At 44.7% G+C, this 15,868-nt stretch overlaps 2 protein-coding genes across 5 annotated transcripts in view; one reads left to right on the top strand and one right to left on the bottom strand.

The window, feature by feature from the left end:
• Nucleotides 1-8,048, bottom strand: part of MTOR (mechanistic target of rapamycin kinase) — a 73,366-nt gene extending 65,318 nt beyond the window's left edge. For all 3 annotated transcript variants that reach the window (XM_074558318.1, XM_074558319.1, XM_074558321.1), the window contains exons 1-10: nt 7,914-8,048; nt 6,724-6,886; nt 6,254-6,362; nt 4,749-4,981; nt 4,211-4,411; nt 3,398-3,532; nt 2,320-2,595; nt 1,892-2,000; nt 929-1,115; nt 605-733 (exon numbers count right to left, since the gene is read on the bottom strand). In XM_074558318.1, the coding sequence (XP_074414419.1) occupies nt 605-733; nt 929-1,115; nt 1,892-2,000; nt 2,320-2,595; nt 3,398-3,532; nt 4,211-4,411; nt 4,749-4,981; nt 6,254-6,362; nt 6,724-6,843 (1,499 nt within the window). In that variant the 5' untranslated portion in view covers nt 6,844-6,886; nt 7,914-8,048. The remainder of the gene's footprint in view (nt 1-604; nt 734-928; nt 1,116-1,891; nt 2,001-2,319; nt 2,596-3,397; nt 3,533-4,210; nt 4,412-4,748; nt 4,982-6,253; nt 6,363-6,723; nt 6,887-7,913) is intronic.
• Nucleotides 8,049-8,859: 811 nt separating this feature from the next.
• Nucleotides 8,860-14,465, top strand: UBIAD1 (UbiA prenyltransferase domain containing 1). Of its 2 annotated transcripts, XM_074558470.1 has the most exons (3): nt 8,860-9,110; nt 9,276-9,822; nt 11,113-14,465. In XM_074558470.1, exons 2-3 carry the CDS (start codon nt 9,306-9,308, stop codon nt 11,598-11,600), a joined length of 1,005 nt encoding a protein of 334 aa, XP_074414571.1. In that variant the 5' UTR covers nt 8,860-9,110; nt 9,276-9,305; the 3' UTR covers nt 11,601-14,465. The 2 variants fall into 2 exon arrangements, with proteins under 2 accessions (XP_074414571.1, XP_005493021.2); XM_005492964.4 differs by lacking the exon at nt 8,860-9,110 and having other exon boundaries at nt 9,130-9,822.
• Nucleotides 14,466-15,868: the final 1,403 nt, after the last annotated feature.

Below are 15,868 nucleotides of genomic sequence, written 5' to 3'. Positions count from 1 at the left end.
CCCAGGACTGCTGCACACAGCACTGCATCAGCCAGTGTTGCTGGAAAACTGTTACAAATCTAAATGACTTCTTACAGCTACGTTTTTTAAACAGAAAAGCAACTAAATTGACTTCCAGATGACAATACAATTTTAACAGCTTTGTGCAACCTGAAAACTTTCTCCACACCTTCCATACTAACAACTTAATTCCTCCAGTAAGAACTGTCAGCTACAAAGGTGAAAGAAGCCAGGAGCAAATATTCAGCACTTTAGCTCTCCTTCTCTGCCAGTTTGTTATGGCAGAAATCTGCTGGCTGTCAGATGCTGTCAGAAATTACGCAGGTTGCTGACAAATGAGTTTGAATGGTGGAAAATAAAGGAGAATACTTTTGGACTAGCTGTTCTACAAGAAGATTTCTTTACTGAGATATGAATTCTCTTAAATAACAGAACATTAACAGTTCAAACATACCATTCTTCAACAGCTATAGTGATCTTCTGAAAGATCTTATGTCTACTTAAAAGCAATAATCTTCCTTATCAATCTGAAAACTTTGAAGATCTCACTCTGTATGGCTGACAGTGCCATCCTGCAGCTAACAGCAAACCAGTTTTTGCTTACCTCAGGCCCACAGCCAGCATAGGTTCCAAAAGCTCTTTGATGTCCTGCTGGATACTGGGTCCCATGGCTCGTGCCAGCATGCTAATGCAGGTGAAGACTGTGGCATCAACCTGCACAGACTTCTGTCTCCTGGAAAAGAATCACAAAATTACAAGGAGCTGCTATTTTTCAATATTTCAATTTTTCATCTTTCCTCATCCTCCTTCTGTGGTATCAGTCTTACAGGAACACTTCTGATTTTAACAGAAGAATTTGATCCCACATTACAAAAATTATATAAAGAGCAAGTGTTTCCATTTCTCCCTCCAACTTTCACACACTTACTTGTGGGCAAAGTCCTTTGGGGGAAGAGCTGCTTTAATGATTTCAAGGACTTTTGGTAGGTAAGCTTGAAACTCAGACCTCACTGCCACAGAAAGCAAACCCAAGGCCTGGAAGGCTGCTGTTCGCTCCTTCTCCTTCTTCACACAACTCAGAACATGATTCATGGTGTCTGGAAGATACTGATCAGCTGCCCACAAGAGAAAACAATACAGATATTAGAATTTATTTTGGTTTATACAGCTGCATAACATTTCCAACTAAATATTTACAAGTGTAAAACTAGAAAACAGACCGAGTAATATTAAATTTGCTGATATGATCAGTGGCAAACATGTAATAAATATTTCGTGCTACAAAAGGCTTTGATTTTAAAAAGAAAAATCACTAGAATAAAAGAGCTATAAAACACCCCCACTGCAACAGGTTTTATACACATATAAGATCCAAGCATCTTGGTTTCATAGTGATTGATTGGAAATTTTGAATAATTAAGGCAAAAGCTGTTACAACCAACTAAGAGCAGCTTGGTGACTTGGCTCCAACCCTGATACTCTCCTATTGCTTGATAAATCAACTGAACTGCTTTAAAGCTGGCAGGTATTTCCTAGCACATGCAACAGAGAAAAAGGAAGAGAACTCCAATAATATTTGGCATATACTGAGTCAGAGCATGAGAGAATTCTCCTCTAAGTCTGACATATCGAGGAGAAAACAGAAAAAGGAGGTTTTTATGTGTTATGGTATTGATCATCAAATTCTGAAAATAGATTTCTTCATCAGAGCAACATTTTGGCACCAGCTATCAAGTCACACTTATGCAGAACATTCCCTGAGAGGAATGTGCTCATCAGACAAGCACCACATTTGGTGTTCAACTGCACAAGTTCATCTGGACCAGAGATCTGGACAACTTCCAGCCTAAACTCAGCAATATTTCTAACATCCAAGCATTTGTCTTGTCACCTGTGAATGCTGAGGGACGGAAAGCAGCCAGTCGTGGGAGCAGATTGAGAACTGTCATCTGGATCAAAGAATTTTTGCTGGTTCTGCACTTGAGAACCCACTGGCAGACCTGGAAGGAAACAGATTAGGCTTTAAAGGATTGGCAGTAATGCACAAATGTTTATTACCTGTGTGCTTTTAGGCATTCTACTGACATTTGGCTTTAGAGTCCCTCAAAGAAAAGGATAATCAAGACTGCTTCCAAAGGGAATAAATCATTTGCCCCAAGACAGGCAGTGACAAAGCCACAATACATGTAAATATTGAGTTTTGAAGGCTCAGTTCAATACTAGCTGGTATTGCCTGCTAAGTAAAAACACAGAGTACAATTCCTCTGTGAGAACAGATGTTGAGAATATTGGGAGACAAGCTGAAGAACAAACACATACTTGATCAAATTTCTCTTCCATCAGATCCCTGCAGCATCGACTTTCTACCAGTGTAGATTTTACTGGGACAGGTGAGGTTGCAAAGCCCATAATTCCTTGGTGAGCACTGTACCCCAGGAGCCCAGCCAAAGCATTTGACTGAGAGGGCTGCAGAGACTGGAAGCTTGTGAAGGGAGTGATGTGGCGAGGCTTGGTACTGAAGCCCATCAGGTCTTTGCAGTACTTGTCATGCACAAGCTGCTGCTGAGTGATCTCCTCCATCTCCTCTCTAAGGCGCTGCACAAAGTAGAGAAACGTTAAAAAATAAAAAGTAATTAAGATACTCTTGTTGTAGACATCTTTTATGAAAAATCCTTTCCTTAGGGTTTTTCCTCCTGAGAAGCTGAGAGGCCTCAAGAAAAAATTTAAACAATGGTTATCTGCTGCTGTGGAATGCAACAGGTGCATCTGGGATTGGCCCATGTTGGTTGTTTTTAATTAATGGCCAATCACAGTCAGCTGGCTCAGACAGAGAGTCCGAGACACAAACCTTTGTTATCATTATTTCCTTTTCTATTCTTAGCCAGCCTTCTGATGAAATCCTGTCTTCTATTCTTATAGTATAGTTTTAATATGATATATATAATAAAATAATAAATCAAGCCTTCTGAAACATGGAGTCAGATCCTCATCTCTTCCCTCAACCTGAGACCCCTGTGAACACGGTCACATACTCTCAGTACAGCATTACCCAAATCTCCTAAACAGCATCCTGTATAATCAACACTCAAATGGCTGTAAAACATCAACTGAGTAAAATCCAGCAAAAATCTTTGAGTATCTAACATGCAAGAGAGTCTTCATTCCATACAAAAAATATTTTTCATTGTATTTAATCAAGTTAATAGACTTTCTGTTGGAGCTTATTACCTCCTCAGCCCAAACTTGTCCCTTTTATTTCTCTAACACACCTTAATGCTCGACTCCATGCTTAGATTTTTCCACCCAACAACCCCATTGCAACACTATGGGATATTTGCACAGCCTGCAGAGTTGCTATGCACTCTCAATCAGTGACCATAATCACTCCTTTGCTCACCTCTCCCTCCATACTGCTGATTCTCACTAGCTCATTGAGGATCAGTAAGGCACCGTGGATTCTGTCATCACGATTCATTCCTTTCTCTTTGGCCAAAGTCTCATCAAAGCCCTTCTCAGCCTCTTCATATGTATGCTTAGGGAAAAAAAAATAATCTCAGTGACAATGCAGAAACCAAGTCTGTGGAAATGAAGGAGTACTGCCAGTCAGGATTTAGTGACATTCTGAATTTTCCAAGAGTAGCCACAAACCTCAATTGAGTAATAAAAGATGAATAATGCAATAAAATTCTGATTTACCCAAAAGTTGTGGACTCTGCTGCAGAGCATTTTCAGCAGCACTAATCAAACAGCATGGTATCAGCTTCATCACTGTCTGCAGCACTTATTTGATTACAAGAAATCCAAATTCATAACATCTGACTGCACTGCCCAAAACTTACTTGATATCACCAAGCTTGAATTCATGTGACAATGGCAGCAAAGGTTCAGCCAAAAGAATTCTTATCTTTCACACTTATGTTTTATCTACACTAATAAAACCCTCTACTAGTAAGAGATGACACTAGATAATTGCATGGCTATAAAACTAGGTCAAGTTCAACAGCCAAAGATGAGGTGCAGATGTAATCTTGAAGGAGTTAAATCTTGCTTATTTTTGCAGCAGTAAGCTAAAGGAGCCATTATATTTTCAACCCTTTCATGGAGAGGCAGTTTTTTAACTGATAAAGGTGACAGGTTCTTAGCTTAGCCAGCTCTTCTGAAAACTGGCACTTCAACAAGGGGCTGCTTGAAAACAAAGTTATTTTCTTACTCTGTACCACTGGGGTTTCTGCATCTCTTTTGGCTCCCGTTGTGTGGTGAGGATAAGGCAGGCTCTTAAGGCAGAGACAGCTCCCTCTCGGATGGCCTGCTTGGGATCCCACACAGCCACAAAGATATTGTCAAAGAATGGCTGCACTTGCTGGAAGAAGAAGGTGGGCACGCTGATGGCCAGCTCCCGCAGGACAAGGACCTGCACAGGGGGAGGGAAACAGTAACAATCTGAAAGATGAGCACACAAACCTCATAACTTTTACAGTGCAGTACCATTTGTTTAGACTGAAAATGTCTGTGAGCTTTTTCATCCCCACACTCTGACATAACAGTGTCATGCTCTTCATTAGTCACTGGGTTAATGGAGAAGCAATGAAGCAGCACTCTGTCTGCCATGAGGGCATTACAGATTCTCAAGCATGGACTGGCAACCATTCCCACCCTGACCAAAGCTTTTCTGCAGATTTCTGTGCATGTTTCCTACCACTGTTCACTAATCCCAACTATTTGATGACAACAAAACAGGCATCACTTACAGCTGCATGTCTACGGCCTTCATTCCTGTCAGCTCCCAGCCACTCCAGAGCTCGTTTCACCTCAAACTCCACATACTCAGCTGTGAAGGTGTCACCAGCCATTGCAAGCCTCCCAATAGCCTTGGAAGCCATCTCCATCACCACAGGGTCATTGGATGGCAGGAGGTTCCTCAGGTAGTTGGCAAACCTGCCGATACGGGTGGCATTACCTCCTTCAACACCGATAAGACTCGCTGCAGAGAAAGGGAGCAACGCTGCAGTTTGCATGTGCTGCAGTTCTCCCCAAGAGTCACTGAGGCAGACAGTGGGTAATCCCTGCATGACTGCTAGTATTCCTTAAAGATTCCCATTAAGCCCCCCTAAATTACAAATCCACACAAAAAAAAAAAAAAAAATCAAGCACAGGATAGGGCCACCATTCGTAAAAACGTGAACTTTTTAAATGAGTGGAAAAATGCATCTGGTAGCCTCATAAATTTCACAATTTTTAGTTTTAGAAGAGGAAAAAAATAATTCACCCTGGGATCACAGACTCATTCCTGATAGAAAGACATCCATCTGCATGCAACTGCTGTAGCAAGTCCACCTCACAAGAAAAGTCAAAGACTGAACAGCCCAAGGAAATGCTCTGTTCCTCAGTCCCAGAGACAGTCTCTCCTGGAGAGGATGGAGGCAATTCAGCAGACAGCAGCATGGCAGAAGCTTTCATTGCCAGTGCCTGGGCTGTGCTTGTTTTGTAGATAAAGTGTCCAGGGTTGCCAAGCTGGCACCTTTCACTAAATTCACAAAACAACTTGAATGTGATACTGTCAGCTTAAGACCTGATGTTATCCATAAAGATTTCTCTAAGGGATTTACACTGCCTTCAGACACATTGGGACTGGATGATTTTTATGTCTATGAGCCTAAACCATAAAGAGCTCTTTGGCTGTTTAAGAAGTAACTGCTACAATACAGGCTGCTTCCAAAGTATTTCTGCAAGCTGACTTCCCCAAGAGTGGGGATTCAGGCAGCTCTGCAATCTCAGAGCACACAGCCAGAGCCACTCATGGAGAGGCTGATTGGAATCAAAGCAGAAGCTCTCTGAGCCTCTCTTGGGGATGGAAGTTGCTGTTATGGAGCCAGGTAAATTTAAATAACAAGAATCTCTCCAGATGGAAGAGAGTTGAGAAAGTCAGCCTGCCCTGAAACATATAAAGGGGCAGCACAAGGTGCTCTCAGCTGAGCTCCAGAACAGAATTTCCATGTGCTCAGCATTCACATTTGATGCTCAAGTCCCAGAAGAGCTCAGGGCCCATTAAGTACCAGGTTCTCAGCCACTCTCAGTAGCTCCCATGCTGACACTTCACACAGATTTTCAGAGCCAGCAACCAGAACACACCCAGTATCCTGAGCTGTCAGACATCAGGCCCCAACCATAAAAGCTCATTCCTTTTGGAAATCTGTCCCTAAAAGTAGCTGCATGAAGAGAAAACTCAGCAGAAGCATTATGCATTTTCACTTACCTATAGCCAGAATGCCACCCTTCCTTTCATTTGCATCAGAGCTAGAGACCAGCTCAAATATGTGATGGTTCAGCTGATCATAAAACCTGGTAGATTCTTCCTGACTCATCTGTAAAAGCAAAAAGTTCAAATCAGCTTCCAGCACTCTCTCCCTCCCTCCTGCTCCAAAACCTCCATAAAGACAATGCTTCTTATGCCACTTAAACAGAAAGAAATTAAATTAACCATACATTACAAGCTCAAAATAGTTTCTCTTATTTGTGACCTATATGCAGCAAGTTTAGTTATTCTGGTACACCTTTTGTGCCACCAACTTGCTCACCTCTCCTCCATGCCAGGGGGCAGAGATAAGCTCTTTGTGTGCCCCTCTCCTCCCTAAGAGCAGCTTCCATATTCCAAAAATCTCCATTTCCAAGGCACCCAGCCCATTCCTCTACACAGGGATAAATAATTCCACTTGCAGCACCCACCTCACGCAGCTCCATGGTGACATAATGCTGCAGGTCCTTGGCAGCTTTGGCCCTCGTCTCCTCGCTGCGACTCTTCAAGCCATTGGCAAATTGTTGGAGGATGGACACAGTACCCGACATGGTGGCACTGTGCTGGGCTCAGGGGCATCAAGGCCTGTAAATTCTTCAGAGAGACACGTTTCTTACTGCTTGAATTGAAATCTCTGAGCTTCTTTCTTAAGGCTGTCCGTCCTGACTGTTCCCAAAATACCCATAAAGATGCTGTGTTGGTAACCATAAAATTAAAAGTTATGACTGTATTCCTTAGGCATTACACTCCATGATAAAACTGTATCATCCCATATCATGACCCCCAGCCTATTTGCTCTCTAGCTCCTCAAATACCAAAATACATCACAGTAGGCCAGGTCCCCTAGGGTGATTTAATCCTAAATCAAGGGTAATGCAACAGTTGAAAACCAGCAGGGTGAAATTAGGGTTTGTAATCACCTATAATAAGTAAGCACAACCATTCCCAGGATTATATCACTATCATATGCCCTCCCTGAACACTTCCATCCAAGTTTCTTCACAGAAACCTCAGTGTGACACCAACACCAGGAAGGCTCAGCACTGGCAAGTGTTACATCCTCCAGCAGATATTTAGAGATGGGAAGTCCAGTTATAGCACCGCCAATCATTGCAACACGGGGTTTCCTAGCATAACACATAAACAAACTTTCTCAGCAGCCTTTCTTTATGTCAAAAACATTTCAGATGCTTGACGCTCCCCCCTTTCTCCCCGATATTCAGATTATGTAAAACCAAACCAAGCACTAACACCAGAACTTCAACTGCTTCTCCCCAAATACTCCACACACGATCACAGCCATCCAGCGGGACCATGGGCGAGCTGGCTGCTGGCAGGAGCCCAGCAGAGGCTCCCCGGATCAAAGAGCAGCTGGGGGATCGCTGGTGCCCATTAACCCAGCCCGGGGCAGTTCCTGGGAGTCCCTCAGGGCCACAGAGCGCAGCGGGCGGGACGCGGCAGGCCCGAGTGCGGGGTGAACCCCGCAGGCCGAGCGTAAGGAAGGGGTGAGGCGGGGCAAGGCGGGCACGGCCGCGCGGCCGGGAGCTCGGGCAGGGCGGGGAGCGGGAGGTGAGGGGAAGGGGAGCCGATGATGATGAGAGGCACCGCCGCCCTCACTCACCCGCCGCCGCCTCCCCTACTCCGGGCCCCGGGCCCCGTGCCTGCCCCGCCGCCGCGCCTGCAGCGCCGGCGAGCCGCGGCTGGCCAATAGGATCCCGGGAATGCAGTGATCGGCATCACATCTGACCAATAGAAAAAGGGAAAGGGGGAAAAAGAGCTGGAAGCTCCGCCCCTTCCCCAAGGAACCGCAAGGACAGTCGGGTTTTGACCAATCATCAAGGCAGTAGTGGCTGAGTGGCAGCATATCTGACCAATAGAATGGCTGGGTTTACTCAGTAGGCCCGCCCTCCCGATGCCGGCTTCCGCCCTTCCGTGAAGTGCCGGCTATGGCCGGGCTGCAGCATGGGTATAGGGTAGAGCAAGCGGCATCATCTGCTCGAGCTTGGCACTGTTCCGCCTGACATCCCGGTCTCTAAACCCGAGAGACATTGACTTGATGGATAGACCACTCGTTGGATAAAGAACTGGCTGGATAGCCGCACGTAAAGAGTTGCGGTCAGCGGTGCATTGTCCGCATCTAGACCAGGGACGAGCGGTGTCCCGCAGGGGTGGTACTGGGGCTGATAGTATTCGCCAGCTTTGTCGGCGACAATGGGATTGAGGCTCCCTCAGCAAGTGACACCGAGCTGTGTGGTGCTGTTGTGGAAGGAGAGAAGGTTGTGTGGAGATCTCAGAGCAGCCTTTCAGTATCTGGAGGGGTATACAAGGAGGGACTCTTAACAAGGAACAAGGGGGAATGGGTTCAGACTAGAAGAGAAGAAATGTAGGAAAATGTTTGGGGAGATCCTGGCATAAGTTGCCCAGAGAAGCTGTGGCTGCCCCATCCATGGAAGTGTCCAAGGCCATGTAGGAGCAGCCTGAGCCAGCGGAAGGTGTTCCTGCCCACGGGAGGGGCTGACACGAGAGGAGCTTTAAGGTCCTTCCCAGCACAAGCCATGCTACGGTGTGAGCCCTGCGCATGCGCACAGGGAGCAAGTGGCCGCCGTGCCCGGTGTGCTCCGCTGAAATGTGTCCGGCCGTGCCCCTGACAGCAGCCACGGCGGCGGCTGTGTCTGCGCCAGGCTTCGGGTGCTCCGTGGCGGCTCTGACATGAATCGTGGTGCTGCAGCGTGCTGCGGGGTCACCTCCTCGCCGCCGCGCATGACGCCATGCGCCGCTTCATTTTACTTTTAATTTCTACACCGAGAGGTGCCGGCAGGTGCGGAACACTTCGCACACGGCCGCGGGGGTTGCGGGGCCGGGCGGGCTGGCGGTCTCGCAGGGCGGGTAATGGCGGCGCCCTGGCGTCTCCCTCAGGCCGCCATAGCGGCGGCGCCCCCCGCTCCCCCCGGGCCCCGCTAACGCGCGGCCCTTCCCCTTCCAGGTGCTGCTGCTGCGAGACGGCGGGGCGAGCATGGGACCAGCAGAGCTGGTGCAGAAGATCAGTATCAGCGCCGAGAGCCCCCGCGGGAGCGAGAGCGGCGGCGCGGCCTTGGCGGGCGCGGACGGGGCCGCCGGCGGCAGCTGGAGACACAAGTGCGCGGCCTATGTGCTGGCGCTCCGGCCGTGGAGCTTCAGCGCTTCGCTCACCCCCGTGGCGCTGGGCAGCGCCCTGGCGTACCGGGCTGAGGGAGCGCTGGACCCGGGGCTGCTGCTGGGAAGCGCCGTGACCGTGCTGGCCGTGCACGGGGCCGGTAACCTGGTGAATACCTACTATGACTTTTCCAAAGGCATCGATCACAAGAAGAGTGATGACAGGACGTTGGTGGACCAGATTTTGGAGCCGCAGGATGTAGTGCGGTTTGGAGTCTTTCTCTACACCGTGGGCTGTATCTGCGCTGCTGGGCTCTACGCGGTCTCGACGCTCAAGCTGGAGCACCTGGCCCTGATTTACTTTGGAGGACTTTCCAGCTCCTTCCTTTATACCGGAGGTGAGTGCTGCACCCCGTTTCTTGTGAATCTGAATGTAGAAGTGATAGAATCAGCTGAATTGTCAAGAGGTTTCTAGAAGACACACCTGATTCTATCTAGTTCACTGCAATAAAATATTTGTGATATTTACTGAAGCACTGGTATGTAAACTTGTGTTCTTTACAATTGAATTTTGTGGGAAGAGTCATACCAAGATCTTCAGTTGCATAGTGCTGTTGAGGCATTATTGTTTACATGTGTGGCTTTAGATACTTACCAGAACTGTTGCTGAATCTTTCTGCCAAGTTTATCTCATATCCTTTAGCAATGTAGCTAATGGCACATTTTCTTTCCTTTGGTGGGAATGTTACTTTGTTTTGGAATGTTTCATTGTTATTCTTTAGATGGAGCTTCACTGTGAATGCTTTATAGTACAGCTTGTGATATTTCTTAATAAGACAAGGATATTTTAGTGTCTTCCTGTGTTGGATAGATACAAACATCATTAGTAGGAGAAGAAAAAGCAACTTAGTTTCTAACTGTCAGACTTTCAGATATGTGCATTTCCCTGAAAGCATCTTACCAGTCTTGCATTCCATTCTGAGCATTTTCTGTATTTCTTCAGGATCAAGTTCTAGTATGCATGATCACACTGAAAAGTACCTTATTTCTGTAGGTTTCTGCAGAGACAGGTATTTCTAGGTGGGTGCTAAAATCTGGCCTATTTGCTGGGAAATCCAGATGAAGGCAGGAATGATGAATCTGATTCCATGTTCTCAGAAGGACAATTTATTATTTTATAATACTATGTTATACTAAGACTACAGAAAGGATACTTTAAGGTTTTTCCTAAATAATGATACTTACTGAATGCTAAAAAGATAATAATGAAAATTTGTGACTCTTTCCAGAGTCCTGACACAGCTTGGCTGTAATGGGCCAAAGAGTGAAAACAACTCACACCAGAATCCAATGGAACAATCACCTGTGGGTAAACAATCTCCAAACACATTCCACACAGGAGAAGAAATGAAATAAGGATTGAGGCTTCTCAGCTTCCCAGGAGAAAAATCCTGGGCAAAGGGATTGTTTCAGAGAATGTGAATGCCACAGTGGCCTTCAGTTTTTGTTACATTGTTTGTCTGGAGAAATTCTAATCTTAGAAATAACATGTTTCTGGTCCATAGCTACATGTGCTTTGGTTGTTTTGTAGTATTCCTATGGGAAAGGCTGAACTGTCATGTCTCCGTTCTCTTCTGTCATTTGAATTATTTAACAATGCTTGATTTTATTCTTGTGTCTTGCCACAGGAATTGGATTTAAATACGTAGCCCTTGGTGATGTGGTGATCCTGATCACCTTTGGGCCCCTGGCTGTGGAGTTTGCCCATGCAGTGCAGGTTGGTTACCTGTCCCTGACCCCCCTGCTCTACGCTGTCCCCCTGGCCCTCAGCACCGAGGCCATCCTGCACAGCAACAACACCCGGGACATGGAGTCAGACCGGCAGGCTGGCATTGTCACCCTGGCCATCCTCATCGGCCCCACCTTCTCCTACATGCTCTACACTGTGCTGCTCTTCCTGCCCTACCTGATTTTCTGTGTGCTGGCCACACGGTACACCATCAGCATGGCGCTGCCCCTGCTCACCATCCCCATGGCATTCTCACTGGAGAGACAGTTCCGCAGCCAGAACTTCAACAAAATTCCTCAGAGGACAGCCAAACTCAATCTGCTGCTGGGCCTTTTCTATGTTTTTGGCATTACATTGGCACCAGCTGGTGCTCTGCCCAAACTGTGAAAAGAGCTGTAGGGTCAGGCTTCATAATTCACTCTTCATGCCGATTAACATGGATGTTCTGAATAAATGGCTCATTATGGACTGTGAGAAGAATGGAAAGACCACCTTGAACTGTTGGTAGTGAATGTTATGAATTCTGGTCTTGGATAGCTTATACAACACAGCTTATACTGTCAGAAAAGTGATTTATCAGTTCTGCAGAAGGGGAGAACTGTGTGGTTTTGCTGTGAGGAACAAGGTGACATAAGGTCAAGGAAATGTTTAAAGAACCTCATCCTTTTGCCACCTGACTTTGTCCCTGTCAGTTCAATGAAAGATAGAGCCTCAAATCACACTCCCCATTCACTTCACAAGCACAACGATTCTTCTTATCACCTTTTTTTTTATAGTGGTGAAGGAGCCCAGTGGCTCCCATATGGGAATCAGAAAACACTGCCAGATGTTTAGTATCACAATGTAGGTGCCATTAATTCACTCTCTTGTATCTCATCCTTATCTGTAGTGTGCTTTAAGTTTTGTTTTGCTTTTCCTGGCCAAATTTTGAGCTTTTATTTCCAAACCCCCTGAAATGCACTAGATACTGATTAATGAATTATTACTTCTGCTTGTCCCATGCAGTCTAGAAATGTCAAAGTTATAAATCTCTGTGGGTTGTAGTGCTAAAATGGAGCACAGATAGCCCACTGCACAAACTTTAGGCCAAAACCAATAAATCTGTATTGTGCTACAAAAGCTGAAGCTGTAAATGCAAGCCATGCAACTGGAAAGCCCTTAATGGGTACAAAACCAAATGGTTTCCATTTTTGTATGTGCTTAGAATTTACTTTCTGAAATGGCAAGTTTTGAGTTAGGAAAAGCTGACAGAGTGTCAAATTTCTCTGAATAGCTATGGATTAATGGATACATAGGTGGAAAACAAATTCCTGATGTTAAAATAGCTTTTTTTTTTCCCAATTTGTTTTTCTCTGCTTATTTAGAGTATTATTCATAGTCTTGTTATAAGAAGCCCGGTTCACCAAAGAAGAAAGATATATTGTTAGAAAAAAACAAATCTGGATTATTGCATTGGCTCTGCATAAAAATTAGGACTGGAAACTGGAATAAACCAATTTTGTTAATAAGATTTTTCCTAATGGAGTCCAGAGTTTGTGTCACTGAATCACAGTTAAGTGATCTCTGAAGGGAAGTTCTCCACTCTGTACCTTACAGCATTGCTTTGTTTTCTCCTGCAGCTCTTGCCACTTGCTGTTCATGTGTCCCTTTGCAGAGCTGATTGTTTCAGCAGCTGTGTGAAAAACATGCCAAACACAATGGGGAAAATATGTGCCTTCCAGTGCAAAGCTGGATTTGATCCACACCATATTACTTAGTGGCAACTGAATTCTCTTCTGTGTTATTTAGTACCTGTGCACAGATTTTCCTGAAAAGCTTCTTTGCAGGAGCTGTGATAAGCTCAGAGGGATTGACCCAGGTGTTGAACTAGAGCTCCTGGTGCCAGTCACAGCCTTGCTTTTGAACAACTGGGTGAATCTTTTACACAGGAGCCATAAAGCAGCAATAAACTCACATGGATCTGTCACAGGTAAGTTATGCCCTCGTGGTGTAAATCTGAAAGAGCCAAGTGTGCCATCAGTGGGTTGTACTGGCAGCTGTAAAGCTGAGTTGATGGTACCAGATTGCATGGCACAGCTATTTAGAGATTCATTTTATGGCTTCATGTTACCCAGTGTTACCCAGCAGTTATACCTGAGCTGAAGTTAATGGGGAGGAGTCTTTGCAGGCTCATTTAATGAGCCACACTTTCATCTTTTATTTATTAAAATGGGCAAATGATCTCTCTAATCTGGCTAGGCACTGGACAGGAAGGGATGCACTTCAGCAGCTGCTTGCTACAGCAAAATACTTGTTAGGATTAAAAAAAAGGAGAAAATGCAAGAGTTCAGCTCAGATGGAGGGAGATATCCAGAAGGTTTTGGAAACTATTCAATGCAGGTATACACAACAGTTTCTACTGTTGCTTCTTTGTGGACCTACAGAATGAAGAATTAGCTCCAATGTCCATTTCACATTTCTGCAAACCAAAAGCTTTTCTAGGGATAAGTAAGGGCTGAGCTGACAAATCTGTTAACCTTGCAATTGGGGATATTCAAGTTTATTGGGTTAATCCTGCCCTTTGTAGCAGCTGTGTGCTTCATTTTAGGATAACTTGGTTTTTAACAGCGTTCCATTTCAAAGAATGGTTAGTTATCTTTTCTCTACTTTTTTTTACAAAAACTAGAGTACTCCAGCTAAATTCCTTAAAGTAACTTGGCTTGTGTCTTTGATAACTGTAATAATGGGAAGATCATTGGAGTATGTAACTCTTACTGTATCTTGACTACCTATCTTGACTAGTAGGATGTCTACTTAGGGCTAGAAAGGACCAGTGCTTTTTGTTACTAAGATGAAACAGCTCATTATTACAGAAATATATGTGTGGAACACTTTCTGAGGTAGAGGGAATTAAAAGTATTTTAATAGTAAAACTGAGATGAAAATTTGGCAATTTCTTACTAGCAGATGCTGGTTGCCTCCAATTCCCTCTCTTTGAAAACAGTATCATTCCAGGTTCTTGAGGATATTAGTAATAACTGACACATTCTTCACCATCGTTTTGATGAAGTCATTTAACTTCTCTGTGTCTCAGAAAACAGCTAATTTTTGCCTAACTTACAGGGTAGCTGAGCTGACATCGTTGTCATAAAGAGCTTTGAAAGTAAAAGTAAAAAGTTTTATCTCTGTGCTTTCCAAAAGGCTTGTTAGTACTAGAAAACATTTTAGATACAAACTAACATAAAGGGTGACTTAACCAATGTAATTAGGCCATCTTCACATATAATCAGTGAGTGGTAAGAGAGGTTCATTTATTGCCTTGTTTTGTGATGAAGATGCTGGGTCTCTTCCCCTACCCCACTTTTCCCTGTCCCATGCTACTTTCCCTGAATATAAACTTTAGAAACTTCTTTCAGGTCACTCTTGATGAGCTGTATTGAAGTGTGATGAATGTGCACTGGTAGATGAACTGATCTGTAGCCCATCTGTTAATGTGTTCTAAAGCACTCCTGGCCTTTCTTCTTACCCAATAAACTGTCTGAATGTTAGTTAATTATGCTATGTTTGATTCTTTTATATTACTCAAGTTGTATTTTTGCACATGGATTAAAACATGGTCACAAAAGAAAGAAGGTCTTCATCTGTGTCTTGGTTTGGAAAGACAGGTGTGTGCTAAGGAAGGCAGGAGCCTCCCCTAAAATGGAAAATGTAAATCCCCTCTGAATTGCTATAAATTTTAAATTAGAAGCTCTCAGGCAAAGATATGGGAGCAGTAAATAACAGTTCTTTATTAGGGAAGAAAATAAAAATAAACAATGCAGTAAAACAAAACAACACTGCCAGAGTCAGAACCCAACCTGACACCCTGTGGGTCAGGCTGTTGGCAGCAGTCCCATTGGAATTGTGGCTCAGCCCTCCTGCAGTGTCAGGGCTGGCTCTGCTGGAGCAGGATCCTGGAGAAAGGTGCAGTCTCTGCCTCTGAAGGTCCAGGGGAAGAGGCAGCTGCTGCTCCTCTGGGGAATCCAGTGCAGAAGCTGTGCTGGTGTTCCAGAATCTCCAGATTATATCCAGGTAGGAATGCTTGGCTCCTCCCCCTGGGCTCACATCTCCCAATGGGATGCTGCAGTTCTTATCAGCCATGCAGTGACATTCAATAGCTGTTATCAGCAGATGTCTCCCCAGAGGGAGGATTGGTTTGTGGAAGAAATAAGGAAAACTGCCCAACTAACAGAAGATAACTGCCCCACCTCTAACAGATGGCAATAGAATACACATTTCCTTGCAATCTAGGACAATCTGCCATGTTTATAGTGGATGTGCCTGAAAAATCATACTTTTTTTTTTGTGTGAAAGTCCTTTTATGAATCACATAGTTCTGTCCTTCCCTATCCCAAGGCAAACAGTTCTGTAGCAGTGATCATTTCCTACTAAGGGCAGGCTTAGAATAATTCTGGTATATTAATCAATGTGCAGAATTCTCTCTGATGCAGTTTTCTGTGCCATGTGCTGTTCAGTATTTGTGAGCAGGTTTCAGCTGAACTTTAATACCTTGAATAAAGATGAATTTTTTTCATCCTCACCAGTATGTTCTGCCAGTTTTTATGCTATGGTCACTTCTCCACACAACTGTGACAGCATTATGCCTCCCCCATGTGTGTCATAAATGAGCTTAAATC

Source organism: Zonotrichia albicollis, chromosome 25, assembly GCF_047830755.1.
Source record: "Zonotrichia albicollis isolate bZonAlb1 chromosome 25, bZonAlb1.hap1, whole genome shotgun sequence".
NCBI classification, from domain to species: Eukaryota; Metazoa; Chordata; class Aves; order Passeriformes; family Passerellidae; genus Zonotrichia; species Zonotrichia albicollis.
Note: the sequence above shows the minus strand (reverse complement) of the source record. Positions and strands in the feature narration are given on the sequence as shown.

What these genes read in the sequence shown, in the direction of transcription:
- UBIAD1 (XM_074558470.1), top strand. Translation starts at nt 9,306, where the DNA reads ATGGGACCAGCAGAGCTGGTGCAGAAGATCAGTATCAGCGCCGAGAGC. An exon ending in CTCCTTCCTTTATACCGGAG is followed by an intron (nt 9,823 to 11,112) that starts GTGAGTGCTGCA and finishes GTCTTGCCACAG; the next exon opens with GAATTGGATTTAAATACGTA.